General features: G+C 49.5%; 2 protein-coding genes across 2 annotated transcripts; one reads left to right on the top strand and one right to left on the bottom strand.

Annotated features, from left to right (window-relative positions):
- Window positions 1–8,239: 8,239 nt before the first annotated feature.
- Window positions 8,240–10,204, bottom strand: PV10_05096 (uncharacterized protein; the record flags this gene model as incomplete). The annotated part of the gene is made up of 1 exon (XM_016369708.1): window positions 8,240–10,204. The coding sequence occupies one exon, from the start codon at window positions 10,202–10,204 to the stop codon at window positions 8,240–8,242; it is 1,965 nt and encodes a 654-aa protein (XP_016225496.1).
- Window positions 10,205–19,366: 9,162 nt separating this feature from the next.
- On the top strand, window positions 19,367–21,959 carry PV10_05095 (uncharacterized protein; the record flags this gene model as incomplete). Its single annotated transcript, XM_016369707.1, has 11 exons — window positions 19,367–19,909; window positions 20,092–20,224; window positions 20,279–20,560; window positions 20,616–20,755; window positions 20,812–20,842; window positions 20,891–20,980; window positions 21,019–21,259; window positions 21,314–21,468; window positions 21,523–21,660; window positions 21,728–21,782; window positions 21,848–21,959. 11 exons carry the CDS (start codon window positions 19,367–19,369, stop codon window positions 21,957–21,959), a joined length of 1,920 nt encoding a protein of 639 aa, XP_016225495.1.
- Window positions 21,960–22,157: the final 198 nt, after the last annotated feature.

Below are 22,157 nucleotides of genomic sequence, written 5' to 3'. Positions count from 1 at the left end.
GTGTAGTTGGTGCATGGGTCACAATTGCTGTTTGGAACGCCTTGTCAAGATGTGAGCAACACCATGAATACCACTCATGCCCTTCGAGAACATTGTTCTGACACCGACAGTTCGGGCGCAAAAAGAACATGGTGACTCCTCTTGAACGGTTCCAATTATGCTTATCAACCTTCAGACTTGGTCGCCGTACCAGCAACATAATGTGACCGGCCTCAAATGCGGCAGGCATTTCAGGCTTAAACAACAGTGGTCCAGACTTGTAGGGCCTTTCATAATGGTTAGCTCTCGGTAGGTAGGTGACATACACCCTCCAGTTTCTCGAAAGGCCTTCAGAAAGTCGTTTCCATACGGGAGACTGTGGAAAGGCGAATATCGCAATAGCTCCCTCTATGCAATCGGCGTCCTACGACTCAGAGCTCACAAGGACTCAAAGTCCAGCAACTGTTTTTCCGTTCGATTCTGACAATGTGGCTTGCTCTTTCGCGAAGTCTATGGACTCCGGGAAGAGTAGCAATATCCCCTTAGAACATTCTGGAGGTTATGGCATTTGATCAAGAGTATATGGGCCTCGTTGCTTGCCGTGGATCAATCAGGAGGGCCATAGGGGACTTGCTGGGAGCTGTAAACGAAGACAGGCCTGATCACCTCAATTTCCGGGGGCTTTGCTCCCTGCGCCCAGAAATGTAATTGTCCATCTTTGGCAGCACCCAATTGAAACCCCATGGGAGTCTGAGCTACCCAGCATGACTAAAATGAAGTTTGAACTGGTCTTTGCCGAGCTTGCATCTTCTGCCGGCGCAGTTGAGGTCACTCAGAATGCTCCCGAAGTCATCGGCCGGGCTGAAGACACCCAAGCCGTATCGTCCGATTCTCCAAATTTATGTACTTCATCGTTATCTCGGTTTCGCTTTATGCTCTTGTCTAGGCCCACCATTGAATAGATATGCTGAATGCATCAGAGCAGTTAAAACCCGGCACATGGACAACGTTATTGAACTTGATTGAAATTATACTTCTCCGAGACTGGACTTTACGTTGATTCTCACAGATATCGTTGAACATGCCTGCTCTCACGGCCGCAGTATTCGACACTGCATTCGATGACTTGCCCAACCCCAAGCGGGTTTGGATTGGTGAGCCCGGCAGCCGTGAAGAAGGTCTTGGGAGACTAGCTATTCTCACCCCAGAGATAGTAGCCTCGTCGGCTGCCAACGAAATTAAGACTGGGCATAGAGTCGGCTTGAATTGGGATATGAGGAAGATGGAGGTTGCAACTAGTAACCGCCAACCGTGCCAGCATCACATCCTTCCCATTATCAACGGCATTGCCAATGATGATGTTTACATTTTCAATCCCCGTAAGCGTGGCCTCAGCAATTCTCCGATGTCGTCTTGAGAGGTACTGAAGGTGAGCTGCAGAACAGAGTAGCCAATGGGACGGGCTCCGGCATTTTTCTCAGCCCAAGAATGAGGATACTTCTCAAAGGTTTACACTACATGATCCAAAAGGGGAGCGCATCTTTTACGGAGGCACGACAGCAAATGAGATAATGGACCGCTCCAACGATAGAATTGGTATTCAGCATTGGGCAACACAGGGCATTGCAGGTAAAGTACCTTAGCGCCACTTACATACGAGGAAAGGTTGACTTAGCCGTTGTCGTCAATTAGGCCGGGGGGTTCTCATCGACTACGCCTCGTGGGCTGAGAAGAAAGGCATTAAGTTTAGTGCCTTTGATGGTTATCATATTCCCCTTTCCGATATCCATTCCATCATGGACGAATGCAAAATCGAGCTTGAAGCCGGCGATATCTTGTTTGTCCGCATCGGTTTGACCAAGGAATATGACACCCAGATGAGTGCAGAAGATATTCATGCTTACGCCAAAGAGAAGCACATCAAGCACTCTGGGGTGGAAGCCACCATGGCGACTTTGAGATTCCTCTGGGATAATAAGATATCTGCTGTGGCAGGTGATAGTTTGAGCTGGGAGTCATTTCCTCCCAAGGAAGACCTTGTCCTACACGAGTATCTACTTGCTGGCTGGGGAATGCCGATAGGTTAGTCTTGCTACATCTCGATATTGATCGGCTGTCCAAGAGAGTACACTGACCGTCTCTTCAGGGGAGCTATTCGACCTTGAGGGTCTGGCCGAAAAGTGCAAGGAATTGAACCGTTGGACTTTCTTCGTGGCATCTATGCCATTCAACATGGTCGGAGGTGTTTCGTCACCCCCGAATGCAATGGCAATCTTCTGAGGTGCGGAGGTAGGCATATATAGTAGACTTTTAGTTATTAGATATCTGTTATAGTAGATGAATATAAGCCTCTCACGGTTCCATAAACTTCAACAATGTATGTGTCCGACAATGGCAGTGCACGTGGCTATGCTAGTTGTCTTCTTGCGTAGGGAGTTTTGCAACATCGGCCGCACCCCCGACATCATTAGGACCAGAAAACCAGGATTGAACACATTTCAAGCGAACTCCGATTGAAGATCAGGAGGTCCTCCTCTCGGTATCTCTCCATCTCCCAGTCAAGATACTAAGTAAAATTTGTCCTCCTTGTTTTCATGAGGTGTCATTGCCTCCGAGAGAATGAGGTCTTTCGGTCTCCGAACTCTACGGGCCACCCAGACCAATTGAAGAGTACATCGGATCGATCCAGATTTCGGAGGCGCCTCAGAGGGAAACATGGCGAAGGATGATCTCCCGAAAGAACTCCTCTAGACTTCCAAACTACTCTGCTTCTGCACAGGACATGTTATAGGTCACGATTCCAATGTTGATAGATACCTGACACAAGTATACACCAGTACTCGCAGACACAAATTGCCAGCACTTAGACCATTCCTATCGACATCATGGCCAAGGTGAAGGTTCTTTCTCTTGGACACATTCCACACCACAACCCTGAAACAGTCAAACGATTCTACGAGGCGTTTGATGTAATCACAACGACTCCAGAAGAACGGGCAAGGCCAACGTTCCTCAAGAACCTGCGAGAGAAGCACTGGGGCGACTTCCAAGCGATCATAAGATGCTTCTGGTATGAAGGAGGGGAAATGGGTGATTTCGACGAAGAATTGATCAAATTGCTTCCTGAATCTCTCAAAGTTCACACCAGCTGCGGTGCTGGTTATGATCATATGAACATTCCCTTGTATACTGAAAGAGGTGAGCCTTCCTACCGAGAAATGACTTACTTGGTTTCTCATCGATCTTCTTTCACAGGTATTGTCTATTGCAACGGTGCCACAGCTCCCGATGTTTCAGTAGCAGATCTGACATTATGGCATATAATTTCTGTTTTCCGGCAGTTGACCCACGCACAATTCGCAGCGAAGTCCGGAAGTGTGGAACAATGGCTCAAAGGACGCGCCGATGTTGGCAGTGTACACGATCCGGATGGTCATACCCTAGGGATCGTGGGTATGGGTAACATTGGCTATGTTCTTGCAAAGAAGGCACAACTCGGGCTCAGTATGAAAATTCAGTATTACGACATCAAGAGACGATCCGAAGAACAAGAAAAAGCTGTCGGAGCCAGATACTTCGAAACACTCGAGGAGCTGCTTGGGAATTCCGATTGTGTCGTAGTCTGTGTTCCATTCGCTGGGACTACATTGTTTACTGCTGAGAGGTTTTCTCAGATGAAAAAGGGGTCGTACTTCATCAACATGGGGCGAGGCCCTTTGCATGATGAAGAAGCACTTGTGCAAGCATTGAAGTCAGGTCACCTCGCCGGTGCAGGTTTGGACGTTCAGGAAAAGGAACCAGAAGTTCATCCTGGTCTGATTGAGCTCAGTAATGTCACACTAACTCCTCACATCGGTGGGGCAACCATAGAAACAACTGTTGGATTTGAGAGGTTGACTATGGAGAACGTGGAGGCATTCTTTGCTACTGGAAAGGCTCTCACTCCGGTCAACGTCCGCTCATAGCTGGGCGACTTGATAGCGAATTACAGCAGGCCGTGAGAGAAATCCTTTCGAACAATCAAGAACTATTGATCAGGCATTGGGAAGAAGGCTTCAAAGTACAGACACGTAGCCTTTGGGAAGTGGCCATACGACAGTTGAGCTCTTGTCCAATGTCCACCGATATCCGGCCAAATATCAGCCGTTGAAACAAGCAGTAGGACTGTAAAAAGGAAGGTCATGAAAGTGGAGTCTCGGCTTATGGGGCCAGTAGTGTATAGCAAGGGCTCGATCCAACGATACGACGCCTCGGATTCCGCATAATTTCAACAATGCTCCATGTCGGAGATACAGTATTCATGTAGATGCCGAGCCGAATATTTGTCCTTGCCAGCTCTCGGAACTTGTAGTCCGAATACAGCCTTGAGGCCGGTAGGTAGAGTGCTAGAGTACTCACGTGGCCAGCTCAAGCACTGGACAATGCTTTTCCATGCATACAGAGATGTTGATAGACTTGTCCATAGGAATCGCACCACACCTATCACCAATTGCTTATTTTGGCTTTCTCGACAAGTCAATTTCGCCTTAGAGAGCAAACAATTCAGACTAGACTTTCGTGGCAAGCCTGGGCACATAGTTTTTGACCGTCCTTGAACCACGGCAAGAATGGCGGATTCATCGTGCGACTCTTGCGAGGTTCCCAAAGACGACAACGCTCAGCTGGATATCGAAGACTTCCAAAACAGGATTCGAGGGCTTCAGGCCCTGAACAGTACGCTGATGGGGAAGGTGGCGGAACTCGAAGGATCTGTGAAGAAGAGCCCGCGCCGCAGAGTCAATGGCCGGAAGTTTCGATCTGAGGATTGGTTCTCTAATGAGCAGAATCCAGCTCTCAGTGTCCTCTATATGGACCGGTATCTGAATTTTGGGTTGACTCCAGATGAACTGAAGTCAAAGAGACCGATCATAGGTATAGCGCAGTCTGGATCGGATCTATCTCCGTGCAATCGATATCACTTGGAGACGGCGAAACGCGTCAGAGAAGGCATCATTGCAGCAGGCGGCGTTCCACTTGAGTTTCCTACCCACCCGATTCAAGAAAGTTCTCGACGACCAACGTCTACACTAGATAGGAACCTGTCATACCTTACATTGGTTGAGCTTCTGCACTCGTATCCATTCGACGGCGTGGTGCTTCTGACGGGTTGCGACAAAACAACGCCTGCAGCGCTGATGGCAGCAGCTACAGTAGTATGTCATTGAAGCCATAGTCCTATAAAGAGAGTCAACTGCTTACTGAGTCTCCAGAATATACCAGCAATCTGCCTCAACGTCGGGCCCATGCTGAACGGCAAAGTCAAAAACGACCTGATTGGTACAGGAACAGTATTATGGCGAGCAAGGGAGTTGAAAGCCCAGGGTGTCATTAATGATAATCAGTTCTTCAATATGGTTACAGCTGGGTATGTGTTCTATCTCCGACGAATTCCTCTGGAAATAACGGCTCTCCAGGACACCTTCGGCAGGACATTGCAACACCATGGGCACTGCATCATCCATGAATGCCCTTACTGAATCTCTGGGGATGGCTTTGCCGGGATCCGCTGCGATTCCTGCACCCTATCGCGAGAGACTCCAATGTGCTTACGAGACCGGGACGCAGATCATGGAAATGGTACTTCAGGACCGCAAACCGAGCGACATCATGACTCGCGAGGCTTTTGAAAATGCTATTGTGGTCAACACTGCCATTGGCGGCAGCTCCAACTGTCCGATCCATCTGATCGCAATTGCGCGTCACATGGGAATACAGCTTGACTTGGATGACTGGGATCGCATTGGCTACGAAATACCTTTACTCGTGAACGTACAACCAGTCGGAGAGATGCTGTGCGAGGACTACTTCCGGGCAGGTGGCCTTCCCATGGTGATGGCAGAATTATTGGCCGCAGGAAAATTACACCCAAAAGTCCTGACTTGCAATGGACGCACGCTTGAAGAAAATACGACAGATGGACCTAGCTGGGACAGAAACGTGATACGAGCGTACAACAACCCCATTATGGAGAATGCGGGTTTCATTCACCTCAAGGGGACGCTGTTCGACTCCGCAATTATGAAGACATCTGGCATTTCCGACGACTTTCGACAGGCGTTCCTCGAACATCCAGAACACCCTGGTATCTGGGAGTCAAAGGTCAGAGTCTTCGACGGTCCAGAAGATTATAATGCTCACCTTGATGACGAGAATGCCAACCAAACATTGGAGAGACCATGTCTTGTAATGAGAGGAGCAGGAGCTATTGGCTACCCTGGAGCCCCTGAGGTGGTCAATATGCACGCTCCAACAAAGCTACTGAAAGCAGGGATACGTGCAGTTCCTTGCATAGGCGACGGTCGGCAGTCTGGTACTTCTGGCTCGCCCTCCATTTTACATGCCTCTCCAGAAGCAGCAGCCGGAGGAAATCTTGCTATTTTGCGAAACGGGGATATACTACGTTTTGATATCAAAGGCCGACGGGTTGATCTTCTCTTATCTGATGAGGAGATTCAAGCTAGAAGAGCGGCCATAGTTCAGGCGGTTCAAAGGTTGACGCCGAAGAGCCAGACCCCTTGGCAAGAGATCTTTCGCAGAGAGACGTCTCAATTGAGTGATGGCATGGTACTGACGGACGCGGTGAAATATCAACGAGTCGCAGATCATCACCCTCTGCCTCGACACAATCATTAAGCTGGCGACTGGAGGCTTGAGTTTCTACATGACAACTTTGGCCTCACATAGCAGCGGATGGGATAGAGTGGCTGTCATGCACGGCGGCTGTGATGACAGTATATCTATTAAACCACTCAAGTCTACTCGTGAATAGTCACGAGATTCCAGTCTTTTTGTGGCGATCCCACAGGGATCAGAGTGGTTTCCTGACAGTGGCCTAGCACAATAAGATGGATTCGTTTTTAGATACGCTCGCTCACTTGAGTCCTCCACTAAGTAGAATGTTCTGTCCCGTCAGATAACCCGTCTTACAGATCATCTCGACCACATTTGCGCACTCTTGCGGCGTCCCCAACCTCCCAACTGGAATGTTACTGACGTCGCCAGGCGTGCCGACCAAGAATTTGGCATTGGGTATCATGCCCGTGTCACCGATCATGGCCGGCGCAACACTATTGACAGAGATACCAGACTTGGCCAGTTTCGCCGCCAGGTTCTTCATCATTCCATTCATGCCGGCCTTGCTCGCCGCATAGTGGCAGCCATTGATTCCGCCTCCCTCAGCAGCGATGCTGGAAATAAAGACGATTCGGCCCCAGTCCTGGCTCATCATCCACGGAATGACATGTTTGACTAGGATAAAGCTCGCTCGCAAGTTGATGGCTATGGTGCGGTCGAATTCATCGATCGGAATGTCTTGTGGTTGGGGGATGAGTTTCGCATGGCCCGCGTTGACGATGAGAATGTCCGGCATATGGCCGTGTGCAGACTGAATTTCTTCGAATAGTATTTTGATGCGATCACTGTGCTCGAGATCGACCTGGTGCAGCGAAACCTTCTGCCCTCCATCGGTTGCTGTAGGCTGTGGTTCGAGGGTTGCAATGAGGTTCTCCAAACTGGTTTTGTTCGATGAATATGTCACAGCCAGTGACATTCCACAGGCCCAGAGAGATCGCGCGACACTTGCGCCAATCCTATGATATCGAGTCACTAGTCAGGCGGACAGTTTCTCGATCTAAAAGGGGGGTGTCCAAATACCCTCCTGAAGCACCCGTCACCAAAGCCATCCTCTTCTCGAGACGGTTATCCAGAGCCATGATAGACCGTTCTTTCCTGTATTTGTCGTCGAGTGCACAAGAAGACTTTCTCGATATCACGTCCAGTAATGTGGCCTTGCAAAGCAAGGGCTCGTGTCTGATTGGCAGCTGAGAGAAAGACCTCTAGAGTGATGCCTTTTCTAAAGATGCAACCAGATATCTAGAAGAGAGGGTCGTAGGCGTCTTCAGGCCTACGTCAGTAATACATGGCTGAGACCAGGTATCACATTCTCTATCAAGTCGCTCCGGTATCTCTCTGAAGCCGCTTCGATAAGGACAGCCCGGACAACGGATCCTACTTCAAAGGAACCGAATCCTCTCCTTCCGCCGGGCGGTGGGTCCAGTACCGATGCCCGAAGAATTGAGCATCGGATGCTTGGTACACACGAATGAGAATCACGGCTTAGGAGGCCCTGCGAATAGTTTGCACGCCTAAAGAGCAATTTGACCTATATGTATATAAATACCGCTGTACACATGCTCTGCCGCAACTTCCAACAAGCTGAGCTCTACAACGACATAGTCGTCGGTGTAAAAAGAGGTAAATCGTCGCCTAATACGTCAAAAATCAAGGTCTGCGGCGACAGCAACGCCTCTGTGCCGTAGTAGACCTCCATATCATCCGAAATGTCTGGCTCCGCTAGGAAGTTTACTCGTGGAATGCCATCAAATGATGGTGGATCTATCGGTGGCGGTTCAGCATATGTTAGATTATCGATGTGTAATTGACCTGGTCTTGAGTTTTGGTCTGGCATTGTATCGTTCGTCGCCGCAGATGAGAGTGTTGACGACGGTGGAAGTAATTGCGAAGTTTGTTCTGTGGTAGGCTGCGCAGACATAGCTTGTAATGCTTCAGATTCCTTGTCTGCCATAGGACTGAATTGCTGTGTGCCAAAAAGCCCTCCAACCATGGTATTTCGAGACTTGGTTCTCTCCCAGTCTCGTTTGTCAACGTACTTTCTGCATGCTTCGATGAGATACTCAACGATACCAAGGTTCCGCTGTGCTTGAACATCTTGAATGCCCATAAACCTCAAAATCGTCAAAGCATCATCAAGATGACGATCCAATGGAATCGTGCGGTCCAAGTTAGCAAAGAATGCCAGTCCAAGAACCATTGCTGCAAGGAAGACCGAGTTTACCACTAGAGGTAGTCTTTTTGGAAACGGCTCCCGATTGCAAACCAGTCTAAGAGGTTCTACAATCTGAATAGCTGAGTCGACACATGCTAAGACAAGAACTTGGTTGGGGTCGGACACTGTCTGTCCAGATGTAGTGTAGTTGTTCGATGCCTGATCTGCTTTCACACATGCCGTAGCCGCCTCGAGAAGGAATGGTCGCGTGAGAAGCATGACGTTGATGTGGAACCCGTCTCGGATATAAACCAGACCGACATTAAGTTGATTTCGTTCTTCCAGGAACTCCAGCGCCGGAATCCCGTCGGTTGTGATGCCCTCAGCTAGCCTTGATACGTACTTGCGAATCTGGCTCGAGATGTCCGCCACCGTTTCGGATGAGACCGCTCTTCTCGTGTATACCTGTTTGAGCACATTTTCGAGGATGTTGCAAATGTCAAGTGCTGCGGAGTGGTGGTCGTCTCCCGCTCGACGGCTTTCCGACGTCAAAGCTGGACGACCAAGAGAACTCGCCAGAAACAGGTCCAGTACTCGAATACTCCTCCAGCCATGCTCGCGGCTGGTACACTCTTCCAATTTGAACAGATCTGACACCTCTCGAAGGTGCAGCCCAATGGCGAACGCGGCTTGAACAGCAATTCCAAAGCTCGTGTATGCTGCATTCCGTCGACCCGCCCCCAGCAAGTACCAGACGATGAGAAGGTGACAATGAACGGCGGCGAGAGACGGGCAATCGTTATGGTGGATAGCAGTCAGACAGCGGCCAGTGTTGAAATACGATTCGGCGATAGTGTCTCGCTCTTGCAAGCCTACTTGGGCTCCGATGGCAAGAATGAGAAAGTATTTGGCGCTCAAAGGGTTATTGAAGTCTTTTTCGACAACGCCTTGCCAGTGGAGTAGTTGTTCATGTTGTTCATGCTCCATGAGTACATCCAGGATACCATGTGTGGCCCACAGAAAATGATCAACAAGTCTTCTGGTCTCGTCCATCTCTGGTTTGTCGGCCGGTACTCGCGGAAATCTTTGCTCGTAACTTTGATGTTCAGTAGGGACGGTCTCGACCATGATGTATCGCTTTGGATCGCTGGTGAATCTGCAAGGACCAACAGCGATCTCCACGAGTTTTCGAATATTCTGCAAGAGCGACAAATTGGAAGAATCGCCAATAAAGATGAACTTGCCGTCGTCGGCTCGTAGCAGGCGTGCCATATGAGGTATTGGAGCCGTTGCTGCACTATTAGGCGAACCATCTTTGCTGGCGGGATGAACAGGTTCTGAAGGGCCACGATTATTGATATGGGTTTCGATGGCAAGTTCTGCATCTTCAAAGCAATCCATGTTTTCGCTCAAGACAAAAGTGTGTTTGCGGCTTTTGAGTCTTTTCACTGATGGAATTGCGATAGGAAAACGGCATTGCCCAGGTACTTTTCTCTTGGTGCAACGAGCACAAGGTTGGACTCCATCGCATTTTTCTTTTCTTCTTTTGCAATTCTCACAGGCTTTTTGGCAGCGGCTGCTGAGATTGTCATCCCTGACTGCCGGCATTGCGATGAAACGATCAAAGAGCAACAACCTCAGAGAGTCTCCGGGAGTAACTTGTTGACTAAGTCAGAATCTAGAAAAGTCAGCCAGTCTCTCATCCCCCGCCTGTGCACTTGTGGGGAGGACTGGAGGCTGCGGGGTGCGGCTGGGGGTCTTCTGGGCGAGGAAATAGCATGATCTTCACTGGACATGACTCCGAGAGACCCTGATGGACGAACATTTGGGCCGAGCGGGCTGCTCGCCAAGGGGGCCCTTGGGCCCAAGGGCCCCCAACGCACGAGAATAGATATCCTATTCGTTGGTGCCCAGTTCTTTTGCCCAGCTAGCAAGTCTTACGCCGAGGAACTCTCGCCAGAGGGCGGGTGGCGCCAGCTATTGCTCATGACCGTGTTTCAGCGTCGGTGGAATCTAATTGTGCTCAAGCTGGGACCCTGGGCTTCAACAGTACTTCTCTCTCATAACAATCTATACGAGCAAAAGTACAGGCCCACAACCACTTCCACTCATCTAACTTGGCATCCAGGACTGTTGCTAGGTCGACGATGCTCATCTAAGATAGTGCTTGGGTCAGAGGCTACCTGTCATAGCTAGGCGAGATTCCAACGATTTACTGCCATGACTGGGATGAAGGTGAAGAGCCTTTGTTCCGAAAGCCCCAGACTACGGAGTTAGATATAGCCGCTGTCGGGACTTCTGTTAGCCTACATCCGAAAGGCCATCAGCACTTCCGAAACCATCGGATGCACTGAAATTAAGGTTGTCGATCAAACGTGCAATCGCCAGTTTTGGTACTAGGGTCGTCCACATTGGTCGACATGGACCAGAAACTTTCATCTCCATCAACTGAATCTAATTGCGGTGACCTGCTCATTGCTATTCTATTGATGGTCCCTGATCTTTGACGAACGTGACTCTGTTGGTGATCGAGCCAATGCCGTCGACGCCAACCTCGATGAAATCCCCTTCCTTTAGCCACTCTGGAGGCTGTCGACTGCTCAAAACTCCCAGCGGCCTGTAGTCATTGATTAGTATCTAACTTGAAAAGCTCGAGACGGGTGTAACTAACGTTCCACTGAGGATGATATCGCCAGGAAGAAGAGTGGTCCTTTCTGACAAGAAACACAGCAAATCCACCACAGGGAAGATCATATCTTTGCTATGCCCCGACTGTACGATTTCACCATTGATTTTGGACCACAGGTGCAAGTTTGTAGGGTCAGCAATAGAGACAATGGCAGGTCCTATGGGTGCGAAATCGTCAGGGTCTTTGCCTAGAGCTCCTGTCATGTTGCCTCTCTTGAGCCATCCAAAGTGAGTCACGTCGTTTGCGACAGTATAGCCCAAGACGTGGTCGAGAGCGTTTTCTTTGGTCAAGCGGTCGCCTTCTTTTCCGATGATGATGACCAGTTCAACTTCAGCATCTAACCCTTGCTCCTGAACGGCGGGTTTGAGTTTGATGTCATCACCAGGGCCAATGACAGATGTTAGTGGCTTGTACTACTGTTGGTTAGACACCTTGATGTTCCCTTGTGTTTCATGGGAATAAGATCTTACAAACAAAAGAGGATATTTGGGATATGCAAGCCCAACCTGGGCGAAACGTCAGTTGAATAACCTATTTTGAACATCTTGAGATGAGTAACACTTACAAGTTCAGGCACACCGACATAATTGGCGCCGATACCTCGCACAGTTTTAAGCTGATTTCTGCTCAAAGGAGCTAAAAGCTTTTGGATTTTCTACAGTCCCAGACAAGGACTTAGATGATCTCCCATCCATACTGAATCTCTCACTTACAACAGTCCGAGATGTCATCTCATAGTCCCCAAAGATGTCTCCCTCTATCACCTTGGCATGGGTGAAGTCAGTACCTTCACCAGCGTCGCCGTGATAAATCTTGCCATCGTCTGCCACGAAGCGAACCAAACGCTAAGGACACCTGTATCAGAAGACTTAATATGGGTAACAGTTCAAGACTACTTACAGAAAACATCTTCTGGTCTTGTCAAAATCTCCAATATCAATAGATATGTAGAATTGGTGATTAACGAAATGCTCCGTGACCAAGTCAATCTATGCAATTCCCTTTATTTGTGCCTGTAATCCACGAAACCAGGAGCTTGAAACCAGGAGACCTTGAAATACTCACGTTAGGCTCCATCTAACAGTTAGCAACCGAAGCACAACTAGTCGTCAGTTCCACGTCTATGGGACCGGATCTCGGCCAGGTGAGAACGTGGCCCGAAAAGTCGGATCTCTGCAGAAATACCATCGCTCCGACAAGGAGTTCTCCATGACGCATTACATAGTCCCTAGCATTCGTCCGAGAAGAGGTTACGATATCGGATACTTCTATTTCAGACTGTCCGCCATAGTGTCCCTTTATTCCAAAGCCAGGCTACCGGCCTCCCTCCTCCTCCTCTGAATAGAACAATCAACTCAGACAATCAGATCTCTTAGCTACTACAGCTACAATTGAAGTCATTGTGACTCAAATCCTTTTCTTCCTCATCGTTGAGAGAATCTTGTCGTCGTTCATTGCGATACGACATAATGTGTGCGAGACATAGTAGCAGTTTCGGGAATCGGGACAGTGGCAGCTCGACTGTGGCGAAAGGCCCGTTTGGGCCGCATGTGATGACAACGGATACGCCCTCACGATAAAGCCTACCCGGGACAATGTGCTTCATATTCTAGCCCAGGTGAATTTTTCTGGGCCAAGAGACATCATAGTTCGGTCAATTCATCGTCCGTATCCATAGGTGGAGAGCGCGTGGGGACCGCGGTCGCCGAATGAAAATGTCCGGAAGATGTACATCTGTCGACGGCCTCCACTATGTGGAAGCCAGAAGCGGCGAGGAGAAAAGAAGAAATGCTACAGCACACACTTTACATATCTTCGCAACGGCTCACAGCAAGTACTGATGTTCGGGTCATACACTCAAGAAGTCGGCGTGGGTTTGCTCATCGCCACATCTTCTAGGTCAAAGCACAGTATCCAGGAACATTAGGCCATCATCTCGAACACGCTTTTCTTAGAAGAATGGTCAATTCGACGGTCGTTATCCATTTGATCCGCCACGCAGAAGGCTATCACAATGTCGGTGATGGAGTCTATACTTTGCCCGACCCCGTCCTCACCCCCCGAGGGGAAAATCAGTGCCACGAACTTCGAGAAACACATTTCGTGAACCAGCATGCAAATATCTCCCTCGTCATAGCCTCTCCAATGAGACGCACGCTCCACACTGCACATCTGGTTGTTGGGCCTGCCCTGGCCAACGGGCACTGTTGGCCGCGTATTTTCGCCTTACCTGAGATCCAAGAGATATCGGACAACGCTTGCGACATAGGCAGCAATGTCGATGTGCTCCAAGACTATTGCACGCAGCTAAATTTACCAGTGGATCTATCTTTTGTGAAACGCGGCTGGAATGATAAAAGAATGAACGGTCCATATGCGCCTAGCTATGATGCCTTGGAGGAGCGAGCACGCAAGTTCCGGTGCTTCCTGCGTGAGAAGGCACGCGATTTGGTTCTTGAAAACCCAGACAGAGAGCACGAAATTATAGTTGTGACCCACGGCAGCTTTCTGCACCATCTTACCAATGACTGGGTGGGGGCTGAGCGAGTGGAAGCCACAGGCTGGGAGAATTGTGAAACCAGAAGTTATGTTTTCGAAACACCTATATCTAGGACGCAATGTGTCGACGACGAACAAGCAATGCTGTGCGAGACAAGCGAGTCAAGGCGCAAGCGAGGATGTGAAGGTAACACACCTGATCCTCGCCATCAGAGGTTGCTTTCAATACGTTGCGTGCGATATTGGGAGGATGCTGGTTACATCCGAGCCGCGACAACCTGAGGGTTTCGAAGATTCCACAAAGGTGGAGGGTTGTCCACTTCTGATGTTTTGATAGAGCAGTCACCGTCCAATCAAGTCCACCCGGCGGAGCGCCACCTGCTTGATAGAGGCGCCGTTGCCTACGTATATCGTACAGCTAGGCATATGAGAGATCTAAGTAGCCAGACTGCCAGCCGAGGTGTTTAAGACCTTGGCCTTGGCCGAAGCTGGCATTTAACGGTGGTTACGGATCCCGCGGCATCCGAATTTCCGACGGCGCCTTAAGTTTGTGATATGGATGCATGGTGGAAGTGTCGTGAATTTCCGTGTTCTCTCTTGACACTCGTTCAATTCATGACACCATAGCGCAATCACTTCCAGGACGTAGAGGAAAAATGGCGGAAGTAGACGAATACGAGTCTGATCCAGATTTTGGCACAATTCGAGCCCCAGCTGTAGGAGTTATATTGGAATCCGGACAAATATATCGCTAACAATATTCAACAGTGCGACGCGTGTCGATACCGCAAAGTAAGTCCAAGATGTTCGCCGCAATCTCTGCGAGACAGAGGAGCTAATTCCTCTGCTTAGATAAGATGTGACAGGAAAACTCCATGCGCTAGTTGCCGCACATCACATATTGCCTGTCGGACTACCAAGAGACAAATTGAGAGGAGGCAGCGCCTGCTGGCTCATCCCCGCAAGTATGTACACAGTGGTAAACCAGATACATGCCCAGCTAAGCAGTTTCCATTACTTTTCAAGCGATCAAAGGCTTCAAGATTACAGTGACCGGCTAAGCCAAGTCGAAAACACACTTCGAGCCTTGGTCAATCAACAAGGACAGGATGTCACGACGACAACCCTCGGCCCACCATCTACCAGTACCCAAATTCCTCGCGACTCTAATAGCTGGAAGGAAAGAGCTGATTTTGAGGGCGATTCTTCTTTCGTTACACATTCGAAACATGCCACTCAAGCGGTTGAAGAAATCCTAAACACAACACCTTACTCAGATTCAGGGAGAGAGGCATTGGCCGCGGTGGCCAGATTGAAAGATGTTCTTAGTAAAGGAGAGGCTTTCTCGGAAGGATCTCTCATCTCTCATCATCTTTTCCATGATGTGATTGAGTACCCAGAACTGGCTAGGCTTCCTCTTCCACCAACAGATATCGTCCTACAACTCTTAAGACATATCAAAGGTATTATTCTCTTTACGTCTTCGGGTCCTGTCTCCGGTAATAACCACGATTTAGCTCACCGTCAGCGATTCTTTTATGACATAGTCACTATTGACGAACAATACATCACAGATCTGTGTCAAAAGGTCTTCTTCGCCATTGAAGAGTATTCCATCGCAGTCTTCATCACTGCCCATGTATCGCTCTTTTACCTTTTCCGGGATTTACCAATCCAGGAAGCGCGTATAATGAACCTCAGCTCCACAGATCTTGGAAAAATCGTTTCTGTCTGCGGTACCAATGCCAGTATTGCTGTGAAACATCTGCGGCTCTCGATGGAGGCTACACACGAAAACATTGAGGCGCTGTGGTTTGCAGTAAGCCCCCGCCTTTTTATTTACGCTTTCAAGGCTTTGCCTTTCTAGCAACTAACAATAAATCCTCAGGCAATGTTTGTAGGAGAGTTTTCCTCTTCCTACTCTAAATGGACACTCGTTAGCACCGCAGCTCGAATGTGTCAAGATGCGGGCTACAACTGCATCTCACATCCTGTTGTAGACCCCGAAACCACCAAGAAAAAGATTACCTTCTGGTACATATATGCCTTAGACCGAGGAGTTTCGCTCAACATGGGGCGCTCGCCGATGCTGAGAGAGACAGACATCACAGTCGATCGGCCCTGTGCTCCCAACGAGATCTCGAGTGCCTGGGCGCCGGCATTTAACAACTGGCTCGACTTTGCTCAGTTGCAAGGTGAAATATACGACAACTTGTTCTCTCCACAGGCACAACGAATGCCAGCCAACGTTCGCTCTGAGAGGGCGCATCGACTTGCTATGAGCCTTCGCGTACTGGAGTCATCTTTTGTTTCCGAAATTCAAGACATGGCCTCACAGCTTGCCGCGCGTTTTGTGATGAGATCAACCCTAACACTCATCTACCGCACAATCCCTCCACCCGTTCATGAAATTCCGCAAAAGCTCAGGCAACTCAAGTTTTCCGAGCAGGCAGTAAAAGTTGCTCGCGAGGCATTGACTATGCACAACGAGGCTTGGATCGCTTTGCAAGACGACACTGTTTATGGGCGGCGTCTCTTCCTACATTGGACTCTTCTCTGGTGCCAGTTTATCCCGTACATAGTGATCTTTGGGGACGCTATGACAGAGAGAAAAATTTCCAGTCTCATGCTCCTGGAACAGTCGGTTTCAACGCTTCACGGGGCTGCGCAAATCAGCCATGCTTGCAAAAAGCTGCATCATGCGTGTCATATACTCTACAGAATCGCTGCGATATATCTCGGAGCGCACTCACAAGAAAGCGAGGCGAGGGCTTTATCGGAGCGGAGTCAGCAACAAGCAATGCCCTCCTCTTCGACCATGCGAGAATGCCAGGGTGTACCTTTACTGTCGACGGATACGCACATGGATACTTTGCTCGGAGACTCCACAGGATTCGATCTGCCTTTCACGTCACAAGGAATGCTCAGTTTACTAGATGAATGGAATCCCTCCACTGGGATGGACCATGTTCAGGAAATCTCTACGGTCCTAGAGCAGTACCTTTCTAGAGACTCCGAGCAGCCCTAGATCCGGCGAGATATGATCAGCCGATAGGTAAAGGGCCCTGGCGATTCCTAGGGGCCATGTCCGGTTGTGGTCTGATTTCTCATGGGTCCCGCTCAAGAGCAAATATGTCCATACGAGTGTCTAGGTGTTCTAGGAGAGCCGTGTTGCTAAATGACTGACCGCGGTGGCTTCACGGCCCTGTATTCCTGTGGCTCTGGAATTCTCTCGTAGCCAACTTCCAACCCCTGTATAGTCGCGGCGTGTTTCACAGAGCGCAATTCTCCGAAGCTTGTCTGGTGAGTTTCGAACACATTGGGATTTGAGACTTCGCCTTGCCATCGTGGGTTGGGCAATTGGAAGCAGCGCTTGTCCGGGTGTTGACCCAGGCTCCGTACATAGTCCATTGTCCCCGCCAGGCTGACCTCCACGGCATAAGACCCGCCCTCCTCGGCTTGCCTGCACAGTGCCGCAGTGATGCCAGTAGCTAGTAGGAACCCTGCGGCGTAATCCAGGATTTGTGTTGGAAGATAGCGCATACACTCCCCAGCCCCAAAATGCTCAGCCTCTGAGACGAATCCCCCGGAAGCAGTTTGAATGATTGAATCGAACCCTCGCTGCCGGCTCCAAGGCCCCTGGGAGCCCCAGGCACTCATACTCGCACATATAATGCCCCGAGTGGATCTGGCACAGACGGCTTCCAGCGAGAAGCCTTTCGACTCCATGCCTCCAGGCCGATAACCATTGATCCACACATGCGAGTCCTTTAGTATTGAATGCAGAGTCATTCTGTCCTTTTCTCGATTTAAGTCGAGCTGGGCCGCTCTTTTGCCACGTGAGCAGTCCAGATCGGCCGCTGGCAGACGTTCCATATCAGGGCTCGTGATCCAAAGCACATCGGCGCCATGAGCGGCCAGCGTACGGCCTGCGAGAGGACCAGCGATAACATGAGTCATATCGACAACATGAATACCCCTCAGACATTTCTTCTGACCCTTGGGCAGATGTTCCAGTAGCACGGGCGGGCCGTTTGTAATCTTTCGTATCAATATCGGGTTCTCGTAGACTACTTTTCCCTGTGGCATTGAATCCCAGCCGTTATAGTCTCGCAGCGCTGCAATTACTGCTCCACGTCGCATTCCGGCAGCTTCGAGATCAGCTGATTTCCATTGCAGAATTTTTCGGTCTACTTCCTCCAGAGTTGCATCCCAGGGCAAGCATAGAATGTCTAACGCAGCTTGAATGTGGTGCTTGAAGGAATCATGTATCAGAACCCGTCCGTCTGCGGTCTTGTGGTACTCGCCTATTGGGTGGCTTTCGACGCTCGGCGGCGATCCATTGAGAGTGTATAGATTAACCGATTTGAACTCGAGCACCGCGTTCTCTTGGTCAACGTGTACCCTGGGCACAGAAGAGTTTTCTCGCAGTGCGTGGAATTGTGCTGCTGTAAGTGCTGACAGCCCGATCGTAGCTTGTGCCACCTCAGTTATGCGGAACGAAGACGGGAGACCAAAGCCTTCGCCTTGGAAAGTAAGCGATGAGAGAGCTTTGGGGGGCAACCCAAGATGCTTCCACAGAGACTCGACAATCTGGTAGGTATTCAAGTGCGAGCGATCTGGTCTGGTGCCCATCTTGAACTTGAAACGATCACTCCGAACTTGGCTGCTTGTAATGCTGAAAGTGACGGTTCCGGGAGTACCCTATCCAGGGAAATCAAAAGTGCTACAAATTCTCCTCCCTCTAATGACCACAAGTCGCCGCTGTGTCACCCAGGATACCCCTTATGCACCTCTGTAATCTGACCTTGAGCTGAAGGGTGCCTTTCTTGAATGGCAGGCCAGATGACGATGGCTGGGCTCTGCCGAGATTCGAAACGATCTCAAGTGTCCAGTAGAGAACGAACGAAGGAATTGTGGTGTCAACACTGGTTCAGATCTTTTGACACGCATGCAAGCCCCCTGTGCAGCATTCGACCCACATTTCATTCAATTCCCACTCATTCGGATCTTTCGGGGGGAACGGGCGCCGCGGTGTGACTGCACGGTGGAGTCCTCGGTCATTGTGGATATATTTCCTGATACTGGAATGGAGGTAAAGCCTCAGGCACCACAACCAGCGGGAAACGCCTTCTACTCTCGCTGACGCTCTCTTAGAATCCTCTTGCCATCAGTCAGGAGCGGAGACTGTGAGAGACTGTGGGGTCGATACGCGACCCCCTAGAGCAACACGGGGAAAGCTACCACCTACAAAGAGATACAACAGGTACTGTACTCTACATAAGCCAGGCAATTAATGGGCTCGTCAAACTCGCGACCTGGATACCTTTCTCTCATTACTTCCATGCTGTAGTGCTAAGTTTTACCCACGCAGCATGACTCTTGAACGAAAGATGTCTACATCCAAACAAGAATATGAGCTCCCGAGCTCCAAACGCAGCTCACAGCGTGTCGAAGAGTTCGATCCTCCAGTGGATCTCAAAGCCACTCCTCCGATGTTTCACCAAAGCGCGGCCCCAGTCGAAGGTGACCCCACCGACGATGGGACTCACAAGCTGAATTTTCAGATTATTGCCTCAATCATAGTGAGAACCTCAACTGCGGCGAAGTACTTGATTGACCTAGAGATGCTTACATCTAAACAACAGGCTCTTACTTTCACCTATGAAGCTAGTCTGCTCACCTACATCCTACCCATCTCGGTTCTGCTCACTATCAACGCCGACATAGGACCTGCATCTCAGCTTAGTTGGGTCGCTATATCGTCTTCACTCTCCGCCGCGGTCGTGCAGACCATTGCGGGCCGTTGTAGTGATATTTTTGGTCGTCGGAACTTCTACCTTGCGGGGAATCTTCTTGGACTAACAGGTATAGTCAATCCCCTGAAGACATTGATAGCTCGAGCGGTCGGAGGACAGGTTTGATTCATTCTCAGGTTGTGCTATTGCATGTCGGTACGGGTCCTGACGCCGCTATTGGAACAACTCAGCAAAACTAAATCGTTGCAGTTCAACCAACATAAACACAATCATCGCCGGGTTTACCTTAACTGTGCGGCATATGCCTATCGTGATTGTTAAATCAACTAATTAGATGTCAGGGTATCGCCTCCGCATTTCAGACACTGGCATTCGCTGCTGCGTGCGAAATTGTCCCTAAAAGGTATCGAGGCTTAACTGTAGCTTGCATCAATATCGCAGCAATCCCAGGATCTGCTTTTGGAGCTGTCATCGGTACGTCCTTTGTTATTCCTTTACGCGGTTCGAAACTGAAGCTGACCCTATCAGCATATGCTATGGTCGCCACATTGTCATGGCGCTGGACGTTCTACATTCCGATTATTGCGAACGGCATTGCCTTCATCCTTATCGCACTGTTCTACTTCCCACCGGATTTCAAGAACTTGCACCCAGACGGGAAGTCTCGCTCCCAACAAGTCAAAGAGCTTGATTATCTAGGCCTGTTACTCTTGGGCGGGGGTCTAGCAAGTCTATTGATTGGAATCTCCTTCGGAGATAACCCACATTCTTGGACGAGCGCACCAGTGTTGACCCCTTTGATAATAGGAGGTAAGTCTAAACAAGATTTCCGTCTAGTCTTGCTAGCTAATAGGAAAATCTCCAGCTGTCACTGTAACGGTAGCATTTCCCGCCTGGGAAATATACAGCCCATGTTGGATCACCAAATTGTGCCCACCTGAGATTTTCAAGGAGATCCGAGGATTCACCTTACCCCTTGTGGTCACTTTTGTTTCTGGAATGATGGTATATATGTCCTAGGGGTTATTGATATCAGACAGATTGAACTTATCTCATCCCAGTTTACCGCTCTGGCAGTCCTATGGCCCCAAGGTAAGAAACTTCTGCATCAATATGGGAATGTAATTGACAAGATTGAAGAGGTGACTCGACTTTTCACCACCACACCGAGAACGATTGGCTGGTACAGTCTCGCGTATAACCTCTCTGCCACAGGGAAGTCCTCTCCTAGTCAGGCTCTTCGCAGGGATACTAATTTTGCTTTACAGTGGGTGGCTTCGTCTGTGGCGTGCTGTTTTCCACCATTGGCAAAGCCAAATGGCAATTCGTTGTGGCTACTTTTCTGCAAACAGCTTTTGTCGCTTCTATATCCACGGTCACGCAACACACTCCCGCACGTGCAATCGCTCTGGTGTCTATTGCAGCACTTAGCATAGGTGCTTCGCAGCTATCAGCTTTACTAATCACGCAATTGGGAGTTCCAGATGAGCATATTGGAGTCGCTACAGGGTGGGAAACATCGCAGTACTCATACTTGTCTTGGCGGTTCTGATGAGAATACAGATTGACGGCTTGCGTCCGGTCGACGGGTGGAGCCGTTGCTGTTGCAGTTTACTCGAGTGTCATGCAGAGTTCTGTGGCGAAACACCTTGTTCCGGACGTGGCAGCGGCGGTTGTCCAAGCTGGACTACCTGTCGAAGAGGTTGAGTCTTTCATTGGTATGAGAGTAACCCTCTCGTTTGGATACTGTCAAGGGCTAACATGCATTGAAGTGGCTCTTACGTCAGGCTCCCTTGGAGAGTTTGCTGTCAGTGTTACTCCGGCTATTATTGCTGCAGGAATCGATGCAATGCAGACTGTCTTTTCCAATGCTTTCCGACAAATCTACCTTGTCAGCATTGCTTTTGGATGTATGGCCTCTTCTTTCTGTCTCTTTTCCGGTTCCCGCAGATAAATCCTCACTAATCACCGTTCTAGGCGTATCCTGCTTCGCTGTGGTCTTCATCCGAGACATCGACCACAAACTTACAATGTGAGCGGTCGCGTGAAAATATCTGCGCAAACGTGAGGATAGGACTAACAAGGATCTGACACTAGGCACACCGCGACTAGATTGAGAGGAAATTTCTTCTCCGAGCTGACGAAGGACAAAGTCATGGTCACAGCTGCCAATGAGAAATCGGTCAGTGCAAGATCGGCCGATGTTTGAAACGACCGAGACTATCGCCAACGTGCAGACTTGGTCATTGTCATTGAGAAGGAAATAAGAACATGGATATCTCGGTCGTAGTGTTGATTGTTTCCCTGATTGTTGAGTGGAAGTGGACCAATACATGGAGGAGATCGTGATCAGTCTTTCCTCTCGTTCTCAGATATGTAGATAGGCAGTGGACTATGTCCGGGAAGC

The sequence above is a fragment of the Exophiala mesophila genome, assembly GCF_000836275.1.
Source record: "Exophiala mesophila strain CBS 40295 unplaced genomic scaffold supercont1.3, whole genome shotgun sequence".
NCBI lineage: Eukaryota > Fungi > Ascomycota > Eurotiomycetes > Chaetothyriales > Herpotrichiellaceae > Exophiala > Exophiala mesophila.
This window is presented reverse-complemented; position numbering and strand designations above follow the sequence as displayed.